The 24,407-nt window shown below is 43.6% G+C and overlaps 1 protein-coding gene across 2 annotated transcripts in view; it reads right to left on the minus strand.

Annotated features, from left to right (window-relative positions):
* PRKCE (protein kinase C epsilon) overlaps positions 1–24,407 on the minus strand; it is a 548,372-nt gene that overhangs the window by 91,906 nt on the left and 432,059 nt on the right. For both annotated transcript variants that reach the window (XM_033175814.1, XM_033175815.1), the window contains exon 11: positions 7,459–7,613. In XM_033175814.1, coding sequence (XP_033031705.1) covers positions 7,459–7,613 — 155 coding nt within the window. The remainder of the gene's footprint in view (positions 1–7,458; positions 7,614–24,407) is intronic.

Genomic DNA, 24,407 nt, shown 5'->3' on the forward strand with positions numbered 1-24,407 from the left:
CTTCACCAAACTGATGCAGTATACAAAAAGAGGAAGGCCGGAGATACTGGAACCAGGAACTTAACATGACAGTGGGAAAAGGAAGCCTAGGATGAAAGTGAAGTGGGATCCCAGGGGTGACAACTTTGTGGCACGCACACGGGGCAGAAGGTAACCTTTTAGACTGGAACAGTTTACAAAGCTTGGGGAAGAATGTATCCAAGAATATGAAATTGATAGAATACTGATTATATCTAAACATCCTAAAAGGAGATATGGACAGTTTGTAGAGAGTTTGTGGTTGAATCAATAATAATTACATAGAAAACAAAGAGATATTTATTAACTCCAGGGAAAATAAACAGAAAAAATGCATTGGGAAGGAAAAGTAACTATAGCATACCACATAACTGAATTCCAAATAGTATTTCATAGTCATACTAATGTATACTACATATTCATTTAACTAAAATTACAGAAAACTATATTGAAAGGATGGGAGTTTGGGAAGGGTGTGCATATGTGATAGGGCTGTGGAGGTGGGTAGTGGGTGAGAAGCAGAACTAAATCCTCATCTTCCACAGTGAAAAGTCACTAGAGAATGTCTAAAATAAATGTTTTTAAAATCACAATAAGGCTAGGTGCCGTGGTTCATGGCTGTGTAATTCCAGCACTTTGGGAGGCTGAGGTGAGAGGATTCCTCGAACCCAGGAGTTCCAGGTTGCAGTGAGCTATCACTGTAATGCTGCATGACAGCCTGGGCAACAGAACAAGACCCTGTCTCAAAAAAAAAAAATAAATAAAGGTAACAATAAGATAATGTTGTTTCTACATACAGAGGTACATACCAAAAGACCCAGCTACGAGTTGAATGTGGTTGTTTCTTTGGAAGGGGAAACTGAGAGGAGGGAAGGCAAAAAAAAAATGCCTTCTTATTTACCAAAACACCATGTAGAACTGATTCATCTACATGTATATCTTTGATTAAAGTAACATCTGAGCTTTATACTATCTCATTCTGCGAACTCGGGTGAGTTATTCCACCAATTTTGGTTTCCAAGTTCTGCATCTATAAAACGAAGGAGATGGATTATGCAGTTTCCAAGGCCCTCCCTGATTTAACATTCACTCATCATTACTGCCGTGGTAGCTGAGCTCCTTCCATTAGAGATTCGGTCCTTAGATCTTTAGGAGTTTTATGTCAAAATATCGTTTTCTATAATGGGTGGGGTAACGCTGACAGCTAAGAACAATGCTCTCTGGGGAAAACAATCCCCAAGTACCCTCAGTGACTTTCTAAAGCTCAGGTCCTAGAAAACTCAAAGGCAAAAAGAGATGTCCCTACTTTCTCCTCCCTTTCTTTGTATTAGAGTTTTAAATAACTTGATAATGTATTAAAAGAGGATGAGACTACACGTTAGACCTTCCAGTTATTAATTCAGGTTTAACTAAAGACTTTCATCCAAGTCAGGAAATTCCTAACCATGTGCCAATGGCAGGATATGATTCCAGAGATTAAGGCACACACTTTCCCCTCTGACTAGCAGGATGGCAGGACTAAAATTTATATCACAACTTCGTATGCATTTTCCATACGGAGGCCTGGTTTGGAGGGCACAGCTAGAGACCTCAGTACAACCCCAGCTCCTTCTAGGAAAGGCCCTCCTAAGCCTCCCCTATGGGCTTTGTTCCCCGTCTCTGGAGAGAACAAGATAGTTAAGACAGGTTTATAAGGTGCACTGAGGTTCTGACTAAATTATTGTTCCTTGCTCTTAATTCTTATTTGACTTTTTGTAAACATCATGGTCAACAAGGAAAGCTCTTTCGAAGCACCTCCTGAGTACAGAAGAATCTAGGCTTCGCCAAGGCAGAGGCACCTCCTCCTCTCTCTCCCCTCTGCCCAATGCTGGCACCGGGCACACGACAGGCACTGAGGGAAGACTGACTCCCAGGGAATGATGATAAGGGCTCATTAGAAATCAAAAGGCTTGGAGAATCTAGGGAGGGAGAGTTTATAACTTATACCTTTCTCCGCTGGTGGATAAAGACCAAATTTTAGTGCTCAAAATGACAAATGTTAATTATTCATGATATGTGACATAATAACATGCTCTGTCATTTCCCACTGGCTTTCATATCCTCTATCACAGTCTGACTTCCAGCAATCACTCTCAGCTACCTTTTGAAGGAGACAAGGCAGGTACTATCTGAACTTCACAAGTGGAGACCAGTCACAAAGAGATTTTGTAAGCTGCTCAAGAAGATTTCTCAGAAAGTTCTCTAGAAACTGTTAAACTGCTTACCCCTGGGTAGTTATGAGTTTGATGAAGAAAAATGGACTTTACACCTTTCTTCACTGCTTAAATTTTTATTTTTCCTATGACTACTACTTTATCATTTCAAAAAAGAAAGAGTTCAATTTTATCAGAAGGAAAGAATGAAGATAAAAGGACAAGAAATAATTCATTTCTCTAAAGTGATTTCAGGCATCCCTTTTGGTGACTGGGATGGATAAGAAATCTCTAATGTTCTTTCACTGTATCTTAATAATGTAAATTTGAGGTATAATGTGACTGGCTAATATTTACTGAGAACTTCACTGTCTGAGGCATCATCACAAAATCTCTCCTTCATGACATGTGGACAGAGGGAGTATTCTCTGAAAGTCAGCTGCTGCCGTTGAGTGGCTCGGAGAGTCATATGCATAAGCACTGAGCAGCATGTTGAGGAGGAGGAATTTCCCTGAATCAACCGGAAGGCCCACCCTTCAAAAACCTCCCACAGTGTCTACAAGTGTATGGGGGGCGCGTTGTTAAATGCCATAATTAGGAAGAGTGGAAACAGGTGATCTAATGCATTCTTCTACTACAGCACAAGGGACAGGAACCCCACCCCCACCCCATGTCCAGCAGGGGACACAGAGACAGCGCCCTCTGCTGCGTAGGGGGAAAAGAGACCAGAGGAAAAGGAGATTGTGTCTATCTGCTTGGGCTCTCTTTCAAGTGTGAGCCAGAGAAATGACTTCTCTTACTTCTTGGACATGGACCAATTAGCTGCTAATTAGCTTGTGTATCAATTCCAACAGGAAAGCTGGAAAATTCTATCTCAACTTAAGCAATGACGCTTGTCCTCCTAAACTTGGTCTTGCCTGTCTCCCACATAAATTCCCTGTATCACACACAAAACATGGTCTTCTCTGCCTGGATCAGAAGAGCCAGAAGCAAACAGGCAGAAACACATACACACAACTTCTCCATCGACCTCATACAGACCTCCCCATAGAGCCCTTCTCAGAGCCTTTTGCAGCTTGATACAAAGGCAGCATGGGAAACACAGACCACAGGGTCCTCACGAATTCATAAAATAAAAGATAAGAAGAAATGGAGTGTTTTTTAGGGTCACAGAAAAAGAAATATGTTGTATACTAGAAATGCTTCAAACAAAGACTTGAGAAATATACACCTGTGAGGTAGCAACCCACTGGATTAGAAGACTCTGGGGCAGTAGAGACTACAAGAACAAATATTGATTCATCATCTACTGCCAGTAGGATACCATCTTAGATCAACTAGGTAAGCACTCTCAGGTGGAGTTCTCAATGATAGAAGAGGTATCATAAGTAAAAACCCAAGGGTGGCAGAGGGAACAAGCAGAATGCGCAATAAAGAGACTGTCATGTTGCTCAGGGGAGGCATGATCCCACTATGGGAGGGAGTCAGGGGAGGCCGCTCACAGCTGGAGTGCTTGATGAGGTCGCGAGGATGAATTCTCTTCAGCTATGGTCTCCCAATCACCTAGATAACATTTTTTAAAAAATACAAATTCCTAAACTCCATATATCAGATCTATTGAATCAATAGCTCCAGGAGTATTACTCTGGAATCTGTTTATGATTATTATGGCAAAACATACATGAAAGTAGACAGAACACTGAACTCCAAGTGCCCATCATCCATCTCCAAAAATCACCTACTCATGACCATTCTGTTTTCACCCATCCCCTTACCTATTTCCCCTCCCCCAGTATTATAGGATCTGTATTTTTTTAAACCAGGGACCCTGAGGCAGTCAGATCTTGGATGTGAACTGGGAACCACTGATGCAGACACAGATTAGGAGCAAGGGAATCCTAGGGACAATGGGGGTAAAGGCTCAGAGAAGTGAGAGGGAATGGTATTTGGGGGATAATGGCAAGTAATTTGGAGTGCCTAAAGGGTGGCAATGGGGATAAGGGCCAAAAGGTCATCAGGGCCATCAGGGCCCTGTTAACAGTACAGCGTCTTTGTGAGAAGCACAAAACTCCATTTCCTCTGGGCAGAAAAGCATCCCTTGCTGAGGGCTGAAGCTCCCCATGCAAGTGGAGAGGGGCTGGACGCCTTCCCCCACCCACTACCTGTGCCCCTCACTTCTGCTGGGCCCAAACTACAAAGCTATGCACAGCAGCCCCAGGGCCTGGGGTCTGGTTCCCAAAAGCGTTTGGACTTTATCTTATAAGGGCTGAAGGCTGCTAAGAAGGGGAACATGCAACAACCAGTCTGTGTTTTAGAATAGTGGGCAGCAATGGAGGGGAGGTGGATAGATAGACTGGAGGGCAGAAAACCAAGAGGCAGTAAGCTAGTGAAGACAGCGACTACTGCAAACTAGCCAGGGAAGAAGGGAGAGGGCTGGGAAGGTCCAATGTTGACGGGGAGAGGTTTAACGGAAGAGATCTTGTGTGGGGCTCTGGAAATAATGGGGGGCTAGATATAGAGGAATGCTGGATACAGAGATGTGAAGAGTCATTGGCATGTAGAAGTTGTCTGAAGCCACGGGAAGGCTGAAACTGCCCAGTGTGTAGAATAAGAATGAAGAGGCATGAAGTCCCTGGGGAAAACCAGCATTTACAGGATGAAGGAGCCAGCCATGGTGATAAGAATGGTTAGGACAATGGGAAGGGAGGTGGGGAGAAGAGAATGGCTCATAGAAGCCAATAGAGCAAAAGTGGTCACAGGTTGGTGAAAGGAAGACATTCATTTAGAGAAGCTGAAATGTAAGGGAAGGTCAAGTTTTGGAGTACCTAAAATGATTAGCGAAGGAGTTTAGATTTGGACTTGAAAAGGTGGGGTACCAAGTGTCATGGTGTGCAGCATTAGTGTGTCAGTTACACCTCCTATGCCTGTCATTTACCACGTATGGCTTTGGACACATTCCTTAAATTGAGTCTCTGTATCCCTGCAATAAAATGTTGGTGATTGTACTCACTCTATTAGAGATGGGGAAGACATCTCAAGGAATGGCAGTTTTTCTTCTTGTCCTTGGCACCTAACAATGCACAGCCTTGAAGTACGTGCATTGTATCCAATTCCTGCATCTCTAAGTAGCTTGTAAATTGCTTTGAGGATAGGGATTAAGGCCATTCAGACCATTAACTGAAGTCAATGATCCTATGTTGATATTTATTATGCACAAATCAAGAAAGCATGTAGAATAAGAATAAAGGAAGATTGAAGGTTTAATAAAAAGAAGAAATGGAAGAAATGGCCCTTTGAGTTTGAAACTTAGAGAAGGATCCATATAGATGTCCAATCCTACCACAAGGTGAACAGTGGCAGGTGCAGCAATGAAAGTCTCAAACTGCAATTTCTTCACAAAGGAAAGTGAAGGATGCAGAGACTCACTCTGGCTAATGGAGCCAAGCAGGCAGTGCTGCATGGGGTTTTGTGGCTGGACAGAGGAGGTACAAATGAGGGCAGAAGCACAGCAAAGTTGGAAACTGCCAGGTGAGTTTGAGGAAAGCTAAGAACCTTTGTGGGTGCGAAACAAGGGGTGTGGGAAGTGAGGAGAGAAAGGTGTATGAAGCTGTAGCAGACACAGCCTAAAGTGACCCCCAACTCATGCTCTGGTATAATCCCATAATCTTTTGCCCTTGAGTAAGGTGGGGCCTGTGACTTACCTCTAACCAACAGAATATGGCAAAGCTGATGTGATATCACTACTGGGGTTACGCGACATTATATGGCAAAGGGATATTGCAGGTATAATTAAGGCTCAAATCATCTGACTTTGAGTTAATCAAAAGGACATTATCTTGCGTAAGCCTGATTAGGGCCATTGACAAGAAGGCCCAGACCTTCCCTGAAGTTAGAGACTTACGGCAGAAAACACTTGCTCTGCTGCTGGCCTTGAAGGAGCAAGTCACATGAGTTCTAAAGCTGCAAGGAAAAAAAATCTACCCACAAGCACATGAGCTTGAAAGATGAGCCCAAACTTCAGAAGAGAATGCAGCCCGACTGATTCCTCAATCACAGTCTCATGAGACCCTGAACAGGGCATGTAGATAAGTCATACCTGGACTCCTGACCCACGGAAACTGCAAGATAATGGATGGGTACTGTTTAACACCATCATGTTTGCGGTCATTGGATATGCAGCAACAGTAAAAAATGCATGGACTCCCATGGCAAAGGGCCATGAATGGCAGGCTAGGAAGCATGGGCTTTATTATATGGGTTCTAGGAAATCACTGACTAAGGAAGCTAAGAGATGGCAGAAGGAAGGGAAGCCTGGAGTGGGGTTGACCAGAATGCCTTGAAGAACATCTGGCCAGGGCACTGCTCCCAGGAGCAGGTCAGTAATGCTCAGATGAGTAACCAAGTTCTAGGTGAAACCAAGCCAGCTACTCTTCTACCCGATTAAAAAAATAAATAAATAAATAAATAAAAATAAAATAAAAAAAGAGGAGGCAAAGACCAAGTGAAGAAATTAACAGCATTGAGAAAACCTTAAGGAACTTTAGTGTCCTTGTTGCTAATTATAAATATTTACTCCTCTCAGAATTCCTGACCTCACAGAAGAGCCTGCATAGCCTTGTTCTCTTTATGGAAAATTAGTGTGCGCGTGCATGTGTGTGTGGACGTGCGTGTGTTTCTTGGAAGGGGAGCGGGCAGTAATAAAGGATTGGATGATCTGCAAAAAGTCACTTCCTGTTGGATATTGTCTAGTTCCCATTCCCTGTTCCCCACCCAAGATCATAAACCCCCAGTCCCTCAAGCAACTCCTCCTTCCCTGATTCTATCTGCTGGAGAAAACTAAGCCAAACAAACTCAGGAAGTGGCAAGAGACTGGGAAGGGGAGGAAGTTCATGGCACAGAAGAAAAACATAAAGAGAATGCCCTGATGTTCAAGGAAGAGGGTGGAGGAGAGAGAGAAATGAAGGTCACACCAAGGTCACCTGGCACCAAGCCTTTAAAATGTCATGCTTGAGCTTTAAATCAAAACTGGCACAAACAGTGGGTCAAATCTCCCAGGGCCATTCAAATACTAACATTCACAGGAATAAACAGCCCCCCAAAAAGCCTTCTGTAAGCAAATTGGAACAAACAGCTAATCTACAGCAGGTTGCTAAGAGATGAGTGGGCAGGAGCTGAAGTCAGTTCAAGTATCTGAAGCATCCTTTATTTTCTTCACTTTCAGCAAAGAGAAGAGGAGAGAAGAAGCTACCTGTAGATGACTCCATGCTGGTGGAGGAACATGAGGGCCGACGTGACCTCTGCAGCATAGAACCGTGAACGAGGCTCATCAAATTTTCGGGAGCGCTGAATCTGAAACATGAGGTCTCCACCATTTACATATTCCATGACGAAAAAGAGGCGGTCCTGAAAGGAGAGAAGAAAATGCCATTTGGGTCATTCGATTGCAGCTGCCCACACAGGCCAGCTTAGTGTGAGCTCAGCATAAGGTTACCAGGAATCAAGGGGGAAGAAGCCTCAAAGGTGGGTGAATCCTGGTAGCACCTGATCCAGAAAGAAGACAAAGGAATAAAGCACACAGATTACAGGATGAAGTGCAATTTTACTTTTTCTCTGTCTTTCTTTGGTGGGCATCAGCTCGGTCTAGTGGAAGCAGCCTAAATGGACAGAAAGGAGACCTGGATCTTTGATTTTTGTTGCCAACTGGAAGTGTGGCCTTGGACAAGTCTCTGCCCTTTTAGGGCTCCAGTTGCCTTTATATGTGTGGTAGATTGAACAACCCTCCTCTAAAATATATCCAGGTCCTAACCCTTGAATGTGTGAATGTTACCTTATATGGCTAAAAAAAAAAAAAAAAAGAAAGAAAAAAAGGATTTTGCAGATGTAATTAAGTGAAGGATCCTGAGATGGGGAGGTTATCCTGGATTACCAGCATGGGTCTTAAATACAATCATAAGTGTCCTTATAAGAGGCAGGTAGAGGGAGACCTGAGACAGGGAGGAGGAGGCCAAGTGGCCATAGAGGCAGAGATTGGAGTGAAGCCGTCACAAGTCAAAGGATGCAGATAGCCCCAGAAGCTGGAAGAGGCAAGGAGCGGAGTCTCTAGAGGGAGAATGGCCTGGCCAGCACCTTCATGTAGGCCCAGTGATGCTAGACTCCCGGCTTCCAGAACTGTGAGAGAATACATTTCTATGGTTTTAAGCCACCAAGTTTGCAGCAATTTGTTGAGGCAGTCCCAGGAGACTAACAGATTGCAATGTGGAATCATGAGACTGTGAACCCCCATTCACTGTGAGGGCCACTTTTTACTTTGGAGGATATTCCCTCCAGGATCCCCTGTGGCTTCCTCCCTCAAGGCAGCCCTCAGAACGGCCAAACCATAGTCATACCTCATTGGAGGTGGCCCCTTCTTACCTGCAATCTATGACAATGTGAGGAGAGGATGGACTGACATTCTCTTTGCACCATTTCTTGACTATTATATTCTAAGTTCCTAGGGTGTGGGACGCTCTGCTAGGTGAGGGCAAAGAATTATAAGCCATTGCTGTCCAGGGGAGCTTACAATCCAGGGGTGGAGATGGAAAATGGGCAAAATGATTAAAAAACAAAATAGGAGCCAAATGCATGAAAAACACCAAGTGCTAAAAAGATTCAGAGTAAAAGGAGCTCTCTGACTTGGGAGGCCATGGAGGATTTTAGATGTAGCTAGGCCTAGAGAGAAAAAGAAGGTCAGGGGAGGCAGGAACCAATGCCAGGACATGGGAATGGAGTAAGCAAGTTTAGGGGCCAGTAAACTGACCAGATCAGTTGTAGAGGAAGGTTAGCAAAGTAAATGGTGAGGTTTAAGAGGCCAGAGAGGCAGAGCACATTCTTTTTTTTTTTTTTTTTGAGACAGAGTCTCGCTCTGTCGCCACGCTGGAGTGCAGTGGTTTGCTCTCACTGCAACCTCTGACTCCCTGGTTCAGGCAGTTCTCCTGCCTCAGCCTCCTGAGTAGCTGGGATTACAGACACACGCCACCATGCCCAGTTAATTTTTGTATTTTTAGTACAGATGGGGTTTCACCATGTTGGCCAGGATGGTCTTGGTCTCCTGACCTCGTGATCTGCCCGCCTCGGCCTCCCAAAGTGCTGGGATTACAGGCATGAGCCACCGTGCCTGGCTCACATTCTTAACACATAGCTATAATCTAAGTGAAGCTTCCAGGAGGATGTTAGCATATTATTTTCCATTAGGTCTCAGTAAAATTTACCAATGAGCTTCTTCATTTAGGAAGCATATCTATCTTACTATTGATATCTCTTTGAAAATAAAGTCCATAGTTAACAATTGTTATTAATTCAAACTACTTTCATCCCCACTGCAGTCTCCAGAATTATTCAATCTTTACTGATATTCACAAAGGACCTAAGTCCGGCTTTTCTTCCATTTATTTTGCCCTTCTCCTTCCAGGCCTACCTCGTTTTCTCCCCAGAGTACAATTTTGTAATCAGAAGTACATGGGCTGCCTTGCCGACTATTTATTCAATCATCCATTCTCCATTCAAATCCTCATTTCAAAAATTAAATGCTCTGGCCAATCTCAGACCATCGGAATCAGAATTTTTAAGGGTGGGGGCCCGGCCTCAGTAGTTGTGGAAGCTCCTCAGGTGATTCCCATGTGTGGCCAGGGTTGAGAAGCACGCACTCTCCTCCATCTGGTTTCTGCCTAGATATCTTGCATCTGTGCAATATAAGGATTATACATTATTTTGGTCTCCTGTCTGTCATTTCAAGGATTCCTTCCAAGAACAAAGACTCTTCAACTCATGCATTAGAATCACATGGACGCTTGTTAGGACATGGATTCCTGAGCCCCCCACTCAGATATCTGGTTCAGAAGATCTGGGCAGAGTCTGAAAATCTGAATCCTCTAACAAGTTTCCGGGCAATGCTGGCAGGCCAGGGACAACACTGTGAGAGCCTCTGCCCTGGAGCACCAGGGCAAGCCTTTCACCTGGGAAGTACAGCTGGATCGTTCACCGAACACTAAACCACACCACCTGAAACAGCCACTGAGGTGCCCATTCCATAGTCACCGGCCCTGGACTTGGACTTGAGCAACAATGGAGTATTTCCTTGACTGTGTTTAGGAGAACCCAAATCTCTAAAGGGGAAGAATCTCCCCTCCCCGTCATCCTCCCTGGCTGCTTTTTATTCTACCAACACGACATAGTTTTTAAGAGTAGGGGTTGTGGGGTGAGAAAGAGGTGTTCCCATATTGATTTTATCACTCACTGGCTGCAAATGACTCCGGCAAATGCCTTTGACCCTCTGTGCTCAGCTTTCTGATCTGTAAAAATGAGGATGGGCCGGGTGTAGTGGCTCACGCCTGTAATCCCAGAACTTTGGGAGGCCGAAGCGGGCAGATTACTTGAGGCCAGGAGATCGAGACCAACCTGGCCAACATGGTCAAACCCCATCTATACAAAAAATACAAAAATTAGCTGGGCATGGTGGCGCATTCCTGTAATCCCAGCTACTCAGGAGGCTGAGGCATGAGAGAGAATCGCTTGAGCTCGGGAGGTGGAAGTTGCAGAGAGCTGAGATTGCACCATCACACTCCAGCCTGGGTGACAGAGAGAAACTCCGTCTCAAAAAAAAAAAAAAAAAAAAAAAATCAGGATGATTGAGTAATAGAATCTGCCTTACAGAATTCTCATGAAGGTTAAATTAGATGTTAAAATGCCTGGCTCAAAATGAAGATTGGCTGTGACTGTTGCTATAGATGGTATTTGAGCAGTTATCATCTTAAGTCTTCATTTTCTCTGACCTCTCTGCAGCTTTCTTCCCTGACCACATCCTCTTTCAACACACACTTGTTTCCCTTGGCTTTCATATTTCCCCCCTATATTTCTGGCAGGGCATTCTCTGCCTCTCTCATGGGTTTCGCCTCTTCCCAGCTGTTAAGTGTTGGAATCCCACAAGGCTGGGCTCCAGATGCTCCCCATCTTCACTGAGTGCTCACTGAGGATCTCCTCCACGCCCAGTTTCCAAGGCACTTCTACGCAGATGACTCACAAGCTCAGACCTCCATCCTGGACTTCTGTTCCAAACTCCAGACCACTCATCCAAATGCGGTTCTGATACCTCCATCCAGATGCCCCCAAAGGCACTCAAACCCAACATGTCCAAAACTGACTTCACGATCTACCCCAATGAACTAGGTCTCGTGGCAAAGCTTCACCCTTCAGAAACCTGAGTCATTTAATACCTCTCTCTCCCTCAGTCCTCAACAAGTCCTGTCATGTTTACTTATTGTACCTTTGCATTTCGTACCTTTTCCCCTGTATACTTGTCCATTTCTCTCTCTCTCTCTACCACCATCATGCCCACCATTCTGGCCCAAGCAACTATCATCCCTTGTCTAGATTCTTGCAGACGCCTTGCTGCTGATGCTCCCCACATTTACTCCAGTTCCTCTTCCAAATGCTGGTCATGCTCTAGGTAGAGGGACCCTGCTGAAACAGAAATCTGCTTGTAACCCATCTCCCTTCCTCCTCTAAGTCTACTGCTTAGTTTTTTGAGACAGTCTCGTGCTGTCACCCAGGCTGGAGTGTAATGGTGTGATCTTGGCTCACTGCAACCTCGCCTCTCGGGTTCAAGTGATTCTCCTGCCTCAGCCTCCCGAGTAGCTGGGACTAAAGGCAAATGCCATCATGCCCAGCTATTTTTTGTATTTTTAGTAGAGATGGGGTTTTGCCATGTTGCCCAGGCTGGTCTTAAACTCCTGACTTCAAGTGATCCACCCGCCTTGGCCTCCCAAAATGCTGGGATTACAGGCATGAGCCACCGTGCCCAGCCTCTATAGCTTGATTCTATTAAAGTCTCCCTGGTACTCTAGGAATAAACAGAAAACTCTCTAATACACCTCAAAGTCTACGTGATCTTCTTAGTCTTCTCCTTTCCAGCTGTCCCTTGTTCCCTCTGCCCCAGGGCTTTACTCATGCTATTCTTTCTGCCTGGAATATTTTCTCCTCTCCCCTCCTCACCCTTCAGATCTCAGCACAACCATCTCTTCTTCCAGGAAGCTGCCCCTGACTTATCTGACAAGGTCAAATCCCCCTGTAACGTGCTACACTCTCTGTTGTAGCATTCAGTGCAGCAGAGGTGTTATTTGTGTAATTAATTTATGACTTTCTCCCCCCGTAGTCCGTGTGCTTCATGAGGGCAGGAACTGTTGGTAACTCTGGCTTGCTGTTTTTTAAGGGAATTGAACTCACCTGAAAGAGAAGTTGTTATAATCTCTTTTAAAAACACCTTGTAAATAGAAGAACTAAAAAAATGTTAGGGGACTATAAGAAGCAAAGAATGATCTAAATATATCCGCAGGCCAGGTGTGGTGGCTCATGCCTGGAATCCCAGCACTTTGGGAGGCTGAGGTGGGAGGATGGCTTGAGGCCTAAACAACATAGCGAGACCCTGTCTATAAAAAAAAATTAAAAAGTTAGCCAGGCATGGTGGTGCATACCTGTAGTCCCAGCTACTGGGGAGGCTGAGGTGGGAGGATTGCTTGAGCCCAAGAGGTGAAGGCTTCAGTGAGCTGTGATCACACCACCGTGCTCCAGCCTGGGCAACACGGTGAAACCCTGCCTCTAAAAAAGTGTGTGTGTGTGTGTGTCTGCATAACTGCAAATTCTTACTGCTTAGCTAGTTAAGTTAGCTAGTTGAGTCAGCCTGCTGCTGGGAGCCTGTGTCTGCAGAATCTGGAGCTGGGTGCCCACTCTCACCATTTCAGAGGGTCTGTCTATATCAACACCTCAGTATTTGGTTACAGACTTGAGTGGTTCTTTTGTTCTTTGGATAGTTGTCTTCACTTCCCAGTGAGACGCTCAGCTCCTTGAGGAACACACTTACTCTTCCTAGCAATCCTAAGCAATATTAGCTCCAAACTCCACACCTGAGAAGGTGCTCAAGCAAACTCTGCTCATCCAACCTTCGCTCCAGGGAACACCATGAGAGGAGGAATTTTTGTTGCTTTAGTTCCTTACTGTAGTCCCAGCAACTAGAATTGAGCCAGGCATATAGTGGGTTCCTATTATATCTGCATCAAATGCCTGAGTTCTTGAATACCCACCATGGACAAGGTTCCGATTGCTAGAAACTCAAAGGTAATCCAGAGTTGGTTTCCCCATGTCATTTCTATTGTAAAACCTCATCTTGAGCTATTCTAACTTTAGCCCATTTTGAACTTTAGTTTTAACTTGCTTTCTACTCAACAGAGCTCCATGTTCATGACCCCAAAGCATGATCAACTCTTTTTTTATACATTCAGGCTGTTTTAAAGCAAGGTAAAAGTTTCATTTCCCCTCCCTTTACTAAGTCTGCATTGTTTCTGACCTTCAAATCTAACACATTTGAGAAGCATGTTTTGATGCAGGGTGAGAACTCAAGTCATTCTGAGAACTGCTTAATTACATAAACTGAAATCAAAAGAAAGCTGGCAAACCTGGCAGCTACTCATTAATCCCCTCTTGGCATAGGTAGAAAACAAAACAAAACAAAACATCAACTTCCTGGTAAAGTAAGCAAATATGTTTTCTGAGGTAGTCAAAGATTTTAAAAGCCTTATTCCACCTCCTCCTCCCTTAATCTCACCTGAATGTCTAAAAAGTTACGGTCTTGTGATAGCAAGTAAAATAATAAAATTAGGAAAGAGATTATGTGTCACGGACATTTAGGGTAAGAATAGTTAATAATGACCTTCGAGCTGGAAGAACCACACCGTGTGTTTGCAATTCCCATCGGGCTCCATTTTCCCAGAGCGCTAACCTTTCCTGCCTTTGAAGAGAAAACTAGGCCTGTCCTGTTTGCCTTTCAAGGTGTGACAGATAGCCAGAGGCTTCCCCTCAGCAGCAGTTAGGTTTCTTTGGACACACAGATTCTCCGTCACTTGTCAGCTGTTTATACGTGCAAAGATTTTATAGCTCTTACATCAATTTCACATAAATGACCAACTAAAGACCAGGCTTGGAACAGCCCATACTTGATGTGCTGGTGACAGCATGAGAAATTTCTCCAGTGTACCATATAAAGAAATTGTGGGTCCTAATTTCACACTCTGAAACATCTTCTCCCCTCCATGTCTATATCATCTAACCTACCAACTGCAACAGGTCTTTCCTGGGTGCCCAGCTTTTGGGTACACGGCTGGGGGATATAGAAGATGACATAAGCCATGGCTTATGTTTTTCAAGAGCTCGAAACTGAAGACAGGAAATCATGGAAAGCAGCACAAAATGCTGTATAATTATGTGCTAAACTCTCCTGTATCAAATCAGATTGTAAAGCCTATGTATCTGGATTGTATCTTAGCACCCCCTAGAGAAGAATCATCTTTCATCCAGGCTTTATCACTTAGAGAAGATCATTATACAAAACAGTCCTATGGAAAGTCCTATATTTTCTTTCTTTTTTTTTTTTTTGATGGAGTTTTGTTCTGTCACTCAGGCTGGAGTGCAGTGGCATGATCTTGGCTCACTGCCTCCACCTCCTGGATTCAAGCAATTCTCCTGCCTCAGCCTCCCGAGTAGCTGGGACTACAGGCGCATGCTGTCATGCCTGCTAATTTTTGTATTTTCAGTAGAGACGGAGTTTCATCATGTTGGCCAGGATGGTTTTGATCTCCTGACCTCATGATCCACCCGCTTCAGTCTCCCAAAGTGCCGGGATTACAGGTGTGAGCAACCGTGCCCAGCCAGAAACTCCTATATTTTCTATAATATAATTGGTGTTGATGAAACTGACCACTGCTATAGGAATTTGTTTGAGATAAAGCTGAACTGGGGCAAAGACTACACTTAAGTAAAATCTTGAACAATGTGAGTGTGAGGAGGAGAAGGCCTGGTAAATTAGAAGCACAACCTTGAAGGGCAGAGGTAAGCAGAGATGAAAATTACATGTGGGAATAAGGAAGGCAGGTGTGAGCTCAGTAAAAAAACCCGTCATTTAGGGAACAGTGCATAGATGCAGGAAATAGGTAGGAAGGAGACAGAAAAGTGATTCTGAGAACATAGGTAGGAAGTAAATAACCCTAAAGTCTTTTTTTTTTTTCTTTTTTTTTTTGAGACAGGTTCCTGCTCTGTCACCCAGGCTATAGTGCAGTGGCACGATCATAGCTCACTGCAGCCTTGAACTCCTGGGCTCAAATGACCCTCCCACTTCAGCCTTCTGAGTAGTTGAGACTACATGCATGTGCCACCATGTCCAGCTAATTTTTTCTTTTTTAGAGACAGGGTCTTGCTATGTTGCCCAGGTTAGTTTTGAACTCCTGGCCTCAAGTGATCCTCCTGCCTCAGCCTCTTACAGGCTGGGATTGCAGGTGTAAGACACCATGTCTGGCCCCTGGAAGTCTTTGGAGTTGTAAAATGGCATCAAGTTGATTTTAAGGAAAACTCTTCTGGAAGCAGAGTTCAAGGTGAATTGGAAGAAGGCAGCCTTCCAATTATTCTATCTCTTCCCCGTTTCCATTGTCCAAAATGTTTTATGTCTTTGAAGAAGATAAACAAGCAATCCTCATGCCTCACTACTACACTTCCTTGGTAGAAACGAAATAAATATACAGCCACTTTGGGAAACTTAACCAAATCAAATTTATTTCCCCATTTCTGAATGTTAAGCCACAAAGAAAGTACAACCATCATTACAACAAATGAAAATAGTAAATAATGAGTGGGACTTTCCAGCTCTAAAGGAGATAGACTATGTGTGAACTATAGGCAGAGCCTTGTTTAGTCAGTGTCCCAGAACTTCCAACTCTGTATTGCTAGAAGGTCAGTGTAGATAATAGAAAGAAGGATTTTTTTTTTTCTTACTGGGGACTTGCCTGTCAATTTATACAGAATGAAAAAGTCTCATCTGAGTAATAATAATTTTTAGTGATGTCAATTTTACTATGCAATAATAACAAAAATAATCACCTTAATGATGTTTAAAAAGTCATTTTCACATGTTTTCAGCCCTTCTTCTACTAGGCCTTCACCCCCTGCTAACTCCCATTGTTCAAAGCCATATACAAGTGTGTAACAACCTTCTTGTGGTCTTTCCCCAAATTCAGGGTTATCACAACCAAACTCCTATAGCAAAGGCCAATTCCATCCACACCAATTGTAAGATGGGATATATAAAATGGGTTTTCACGTGACTAGTTCTTTTCTTTTCCCCTTTCTTTCTAAATGCAATGCTGTATTTTTATTATTTTCTTTTTTTTAAACTACTTTTTGAGGTCTGATTGACATACAAAAAGCTGTACATATTTCATGTATACAACTTGATAAGCTTGGAGATGAGTATACACCCATGAAACCATCACCATAATCTATTCCATAAACACATCTATCACCTCCCAAAGCTCCTGTCCATTCTTTTTATTATTATTACATTTTGGTGCACATGTGTGTGTGTGTGAGAGAGACAGAGAGAAAACTTAACATAAAATCTCCAGTCTTAGCAAATTTTTAAGTATACAATACAGTATTGTGAAATTGACACTATGCTGCCCAGCAAATCACTAGGACTTACCATGATCTTTCCTAACTGAAACTTTGTACCTCTTTTTGAACACCTCCCTGATTCTACCTCCACCAGCCTCTGGAAGCCACCAACCTATTCTACTCTCTGCTTCTATGAGTTCGACTATTTTAGATCCATCAGGTAAGTAGTATCACGTAGTATTTATCCTTCTGTGTCTAGGTTATTTCACTGAGCATAATGTCCCCATTTCATTCACATTGTTCCAAATTTCTTTCTTTTTTAAGGTTAAATAATATTCCATTGTCTGTAGACATGGTTCTTTCTAATAACGATTGTCTATAAGTCAGAGAGGGCAGAGTCCATCCCACTTTTGGCAAAAGGGGAGATGTCTTTTTTGTTGGAGAAAAGGTTCAATTCAATTACAATTGGCCAAATAGTAAAAATTCCACTCTATAGTCTGCTGGTTAAAAAAGTGAAAATTTTATTCACATACATCTGATACTTGTTTCCAGTTCCTTAAAACTATGCTTACTTGACTTAAACAGGATACCCCAAGTTTAGAGTGACCTAAAGCTGCACCAAACTGACTCACCCAATAAAACTCAAATAAACATTTCCTGCCTCTAATTAGAGTTGCACTTATCCCAGGGAATGACCTCAAATTACCGCCACCCTGTCCCACTCACTTCCATCTGTGTGTGAAAGCCAGGGGAAAGAAGAAAAGTTTTGGTCCAATAGATCAGAGAACACTTTCCTTTTCCAGGGGTCATCAACATCTTAGGAAAAAGAAGTTTTCATCACATGATATGACAGCACAAATGGAGCAGCCCCCAACTAGGCTATATCTCGTTAATGCTGACCACCAGAGCGATCTCCTGCCACAACAATAGCAGCATCTAAAGTTAAGCAGGAATGGTGTGTTGTTAGTTTCCTCTTTGAAAATGACAGAATCAGGAGGGTTTGAGACGGGGAACCCAGCCAATAGAAAGCACAGTGGTACTGTTTTGCAGAGACTCTTTCTTTTCCTCCATTGCATGACCAGCATCAATGTCCAGGCTGAATCATCACTTTCCAGTATCCTGGCTTCCTCCTGGTTTCGCCCCACTGGCTGCTTTCTCTATCAATTGCCATTTGTGGGGCATGGCATCTGGCTACTGTCCTCTGTCCCTGGCTGTTCACCTGGACTTCAGAAAAGCTGGAAGGCTTCAGGAACCTTTGCCTCAGGCCTCTACCCAGTGCTGCGTCCTGATCATCTTGCAGAAGTTTCACTCTCTGGTCTGCCCATTCTGGCCAAGAGGTTGCCTTAGCCAAATCCCTTTTTGATGTTATCAAGAAATTACCTATTTATTTAGAGGCAGGGCCTCACTCTGTTGCCCAGGCTGCAGAGCAGTGGCATGATCTTGGCTCACTGCAGCCTTGGCCTCCCGGGCTCAAGTGATCCTCTCACTTCAGTCTCCTGAGTAGCTGGGACTACAGGTGCATGCCACCATGCCTGGCTAATTTTTCATATTTTTTTTGTAGAGAGAGGGTTTTGTTATGTCACCCAGGCCCAGGCTGGTCTCAAACTCCTGGACTCAAGCAATCTGCCTACCTCAGCCTCCCAAAATCCTGGGATTACAGGTGTGAGCCACTGCATCAAGCCAAGAAATAACTTAAATAGAAATCAAAAAACAGGTTGCTCACTGGCACCTGTTGCCACCAGTAGCCAGCTGTTTGCAGCCAAAGTTTAGGACCTATGGAACATTTCTTATAAGATTTTTGAGCAGGCTGGGTGCGGTGGCTCATGCCTGTAATCCCAGCGCTTTGGGAGGCTGTGGTGGGTGGATCACAAGGTCAGGAGGTCGAGACCATCCTGGCTAACACAGTGAAACCCCGTCTCTACTGAAAAAGACGAGTGTGATGGCAAGTGCCTGTAGTCCCAGCTACTCGGGAGGCTGAGGCAGGAGAATGGCATGAACCCAGGAGACGGAGCTTGCAGTGAGCCAAGATCGCGCCACAACAGAGTGAGACTCCGTCTCAAAAAAAAGAAAAAAAAACCATTTTTGAGTGTAGAAATAAAAGTATTCTTGTTCTAATCCCATTTCCTCAACCCAGCCAAAACCCATATGATGGCTTGCCCTCTACCAACGCTCTTCCTGTAAGCTCAGGCGATTTCCCACGACCCAGTGTGGGGACGGCATCAGACTCTGCCTGTTCCCCACATCTACACCTTCCTGTGTCCCAGGCAGGACATAAGATGCTAACAGCTGGTGTTCAGAACACCCCTTGTAGATCCTCATCTGTCCAGGCTCAGTGCACGTGCAGCTCAGTAAAGAAGAACTCAAAGAGTCTCCCTGGTCTCCAATCACTGATGCTGGAGCTGAGTCCCACACAGAACCTACGCAGCCCACGTGGCTGCCACCCTGATTCCAGGATTCCAGAAACTCAAGAGTCACCTTATCAGTTCCTGTACCAACAAAAAAAGCAAAACCTACAGAGGTCATGCTGGAGTTCTGATTTCCAGGAGGCTCAAGTACTGAATACTGCAGTAAATAAAACCTGCAGTCCTGGTAGGTCAATCCTTGAACCATTTCACTGGGGCTCCTCCTGCTGCTATTGTTGTTGTTGTTGCTGTTTTTTCTATCTTTGTTTTGTTGTTGTTGTTTGTTTCTTTGCTTGTTTAATTCTTCTTAGAAAAAAAATCCTGCTGACTAACCAGGGGATTAGAACATGCCCACATCGATATTAAAATGACCAGCCGATTCAGGGAAAAACAATCAAGGAAACATTTTTCAATCTCTTGTATATAAAACCACCAACCTGTTAACTGACTCCTTCACTTTACAACCAGTTGTCAAGTCACAATGATTCTTTTCTTACCCTTTTCTTTCCTAAGAATATGCAAAATTCTTGTGACTGTTTTAAAGATAAGCAAATCGGGCCAGGAAGCTGACCCCCACAATAAACAGGCACATCAACATTTCCCTTCAATTGTGGGAAGGAACCATAACCTGCTTAGATGGAAATATTTAGGTTGCTCACACTACACAAAGAGAGGGGAAAAAAAAGGCTGCCCCCTCTTACCTTCCCTGGTTGAGTGTAGCAGCCAGGACTGATCCTACCGCTAAGAGATGACATGTGAGAGCATCTGTTCAGCTTCCAGACCTGATCATACATGCATAGTGTGGTCTGTGCAGCAGTTACTCAGGTATCCAGTGAAACAGTATTTCTCCACCCGGAATACTGGAAGGACGGTGTCTCTCTTCCATCCCCAGATGTATTCATTTACCAGGACGTGACTCATGCCTGGTAAATTCAACCACACTGACATTTTCCCTTCCTGATCTGCCACGGAGATTTCTGTCTGCATCACTTTGGGTCCCTGATTAGTCTCAGAACAGTCTTCGGTTGAAGCAGGACACAGCCTGGAATGCGGGAACAACCGCTCCTGCTGCTCCTCTTGGGTTCAGCTGGTCAGACCACACGGTCAGTGTGGTGTTGGACACTGTGCACTACACCGAACGCTGACTGAGTAGAGTTCATCCAGAGGAAGGCAAACAGGAGGGCGAGGAGAAGCCAGGACCTCCGAGAAGCAGCTGAGGGAAGTGCAACAGCCAGCCCCAGTAAATCCAGTCTTAGAGGAGACTGGCAGTCTGAACTGAATGAATGGGCAAATAAAATAAGTATCAGACAAAGGACAAACTGAAGAGAAACTCTTAAAATATTTGAAGGATTTCCACATTGGAAGGAGATTTGGTCTGTGTTACTGCAAAGGGTCAAACTAAGCCCAGTGGGTAGAAGTTACAGCAAGGTCCCTTTGATTACACTAAGAGAAAAACTTCTAGTAACTCCAACCCTCTGTGCAACATCGGATCCTTGCTGCCTTGTTCTGTAATGAGTTCCTTCCAACCTGGGGGATGCTGGCCTCAGCTGGATGATCACTTTTGCAAGGCTATGAACAGAAATACTCTTTGTTCACTGACAGGCTGGACCAGATGAGCTGGCAGACGTTTAGAACCCCTTAGTAGCATTTTAAAGCATATAGATTTCCAGGCCCGTCTATCAAAGCTTCTGATTCTGGGATGGGCCCTGGGAATGTGCATTTTTTTTAATTCCCCAGGTACTTCCCACTGATTAGTGGGGGTTGGGAACCAGTGGACTAGGCAGCTGCTGGGGTGCCTTCTAACATGAACATTTGGTGATTCTACTGCATTTTGGTTAGCATTTTTCTCTGATAATTTCATGTGTTGGTAAATCTAACTAAAGAGTCATTTCTTGGACCAGCGGCTTTTAGTCTTCTATCCCAGCACACTGATGGACAAAGTACACCCCATCAAAACCATGGCTTCCTACAACAGGTATCTCATGGAGTTCCCAGGGCCATGTCTCCTGTATCTGACCATGTCTCTACAGTGCCTAACACCATACTGGGCTCATATGAGCCACTCCAGGAATGCCTAACATTTAAAGCATTTACTGTTTAGTTGATACTATGCTGTGTTGGATTTTCATAACTGTAGGGCCATATGAAATCAAATTGAGGACCTGAAGGTCCCACCCATGTCTAGATAGCTGTGGTTTCACTCCATAATTGCATTTCTTGTCCCACTTGGCTGACTTTTAGTCTTATAGACATGTTGTTGGATTCATATGCATGGCTGCCCAGAACCAAGTAAACCATTTCATGATGGTAAGAAAGCGTGGTTGACATCTCCACTCTGCTAAATCCCTTTTCACGTTCTGACTGCTTTAATAAAGCTGAAATTAAAATGTGCTAACCCGGGGGAAACTGGAAACTTGGAAATAATACACTAACGTAAACATACAACTCAATCCTGTGGATTCTGAACACTTGATCACATTGTTTTAAATCTTAAGTGGCACAGCTGGTGGCTGAAGGCACGCTGAAGAGGATTTCCATACCACTTCACTAATACTTTCATTAGATGACAGATAAAGCGTGAAAACGTTTTTTTAATTATTAAATTCTTTGATCTCCATATTTCCATTCAGATTTACTCTGAACACTGAGCAGTGTGGTGAGATAAACCTATAAATATTTGCTATAATAGCGCGGGGTCTTCTGTGAAGTATTGTTGAACCATTGTTTTGCTGTCGGAGGAAGGTGCTAAATTCCTGCATGTGTTTAACATACGTGAGCAGAGACTCTAGTCAACACCATGTAGTCTGCATTAAGCAGGCATAGGTAGCTGTAGGAGTGGAACAAAAGCAACCTGTGTTTAATCTGTTCACAAATCTTTTGTTCCTAAATACTTGGAAAGGTGGTTAGAGCAAGTAAGGGAGAGATTCAGGACTGGGTGGAAGCTTTGATTTAGACTGATGGCTGACAATTCACATAGGAGGCTGGTCTCTCTAAACACATAAATTCATTATCTAAACAGAGTGGGTAATGTCACAAATGCTTGGGAACCTAACTGAAACAGTTCATGATTTGACTGTTGTCAGCCCCTGTTTGGGCACTCCTTCCACGGACGTTTTCAAAGTTTCCTATAGCTTTCCTCATCCTTCATTCTCACTGGTGTGGTATAGTGGCTGAAACTTGGCCTCAGAATCCTGACTGCCTGAGTTCAAATCCTAGCTCAGCTGCATGAACTGGCTGCATGAACTTGGACAAAAGGAAATGTTGGTTTCCCTATTTATAAAATTGAGATTCAATAGTAGCTACTTCATGGAAAACTAAAATAAGGTATCTTTACTGTAGCTGCCTACCCCTTAAAAACTGCTCAGAAAAATATTAGTTCTGATTTTTCATTCACTAGTCTTCATTCAGTAGCTGCCTATGGCTCCATGATGAACAAATTTCAAATCAGCTGACTAGTATATATTTATAGAGGACTTCAAAAAGGCTACAGTCTGGTTGGAGAGATGAGAAACTCCAGTGAAATACATTAACATTATTAGACGGTATTTTATTATTGGGAAGTTTCCATAGAAGACTGGGGATTTAGGGGAAGGACTTCAAAATCAGTAGGGTTTGGGTTTTCTGGGTACAGGAAAGCCATGAAGGCATGGGCATCTCTATGCATTTGGTTTACTTAAGAGAACAGTGATGAGACCTAGCTGTTTGGAGCAAACCATCTCCATCTTGGCCTTTTTATTTTCTTAGAAAATGAGAATCTAAGGCAAATGTGAGGACATAATTAACAAGTAAAGAGTAATCATGGTTATCATTTATTGAGCACCTCCTATTTTCAAATACAAGCTACTTTTCCACTGATGCAAGAATTCTGAAAGCCACTGTTAACATCCACATTTGACACAAAGATACAGAGGCTCAGAGGAGTTGACTTGCCCAAGGCCATAGAAATAGTGAGTAGTAGAGCCAGAATTTGAGCCCATGTCTGTCCCAAAGCCAGGGCTCTTTCTGTTACTCCAGGAGTCACCCTCAACATTATTTAATAGAGCTGTCAATAAAATGCCATCTTTTTTTTTTTTTTTTTTTTTGGAGACGGAGTCTTGCTCTGTTGGTCAAGCTGGAGTGCAGTGGCACGATCTCGGCTCACTGCAACCTCCACCTCCAGGGTTCAAGCGATTCTCCTGCCTCAGCCTCCCAAGTAGCTGGGACTACAGGTGCGTGTCACCACGCCCGGCTGATTTTTTGTACTTTTGGTAGTGACAAGGTTTCACCATGTTGGCCAGGATAGTCTTGATCTCCTGACCTCGTGATCTGCCCACCTCGGCCTCCCAAAGTGCTGGGATTACAGGTGTGAGCCACTGCGCCCAGCCATAAAATGCCATCTTTTATACATCAAAAATGAAGGTGCTTGAGGCTAAGTTTCAAAAATGTGTATTGGGGTCCACACAGGAAGCCTCTGCTCTGGTTATATTTATAGAGGTGGTCTCGAGTCTCTAGAACACAAAGTCTCTGCTACCTTTTGAAGGAACACAACAGTTCTCCCTGTGACCCAAGGACCCTTCCCTTCTTTAGAGTCACCTAGAGTCTAGGTGAATACAATGTCATGTCTTTCATACAGTGGGCTGCTTTGTGGCAAACTCCACCATCTGGACATGACTGTAAATCAGTACGAGAGAAGAGGTCCTCTGATTGGGAAAAGAAACACCAGCACCAGGACTCACATGCTACTCAACAGCAGAAGTGAACGCCATGTGTGAGTCTCACATGCTACTCAACAGCAGAAGTGAACGCCATGTGTGAGTCTGTCGGCTAAGTACCACCGTGGTTCTGTCAGTAAAATTCAGGTTAGGATTTCAACCTTAAGAAAATTCCATTCTTCCCAGGTTAGGAAATAAAGGAATAGGTGACCGCAAGAAATGTCCCAAAATTGCCAATCTGGAACTATTCAAAGCAGGAAAAGCAATCCTAACTTCTTATAGCCCTTCTTACAGCCAACTGTTACACCAACGTTGCCAAGAAAAACTAAAATAATATTCAAAAATCTTTTTACCAAGACTTTATAAAATTTGTGCTGATTTTATTGTAACAGTGATGCTATTGCTATGAATGATTATGAAATGATTTAGTTTGGAAGTTTTTTCCATCAAAGTGGTATACTGATTTATAATAGCCCATATTAACTGTGTAATGTGGAAACCTGAATTTCCTGATAAGCGCTAGATAAATGAATGGAATCAAAATACAGGAAACTGATTTTTTAAATGGTTAGAAAACATATGAATGAGTTTTATGTTCTAAACTCTAAGTACCCTATAGGTGTTCTTATTGTTGATTG

The sequence above is a fragment of the Trachypithecus francoisi genome, unplaced genomic scaffold (genome assembly GCF_009764315.1).
Source record: "Trachypithecus francoisi isolate TF-2019V2 unplaced genomic scaffold, Tfra_2.0 Lachesis_group17, whole genome shotgun sequence".
In the NCBI taxonomy this organism is placed as follows: Eukaryota; Metazoa; Chordata; class Mammalia; order Primates; family Cercopithecidae; genus Trachypithecus; species Trachypithecus francoisi.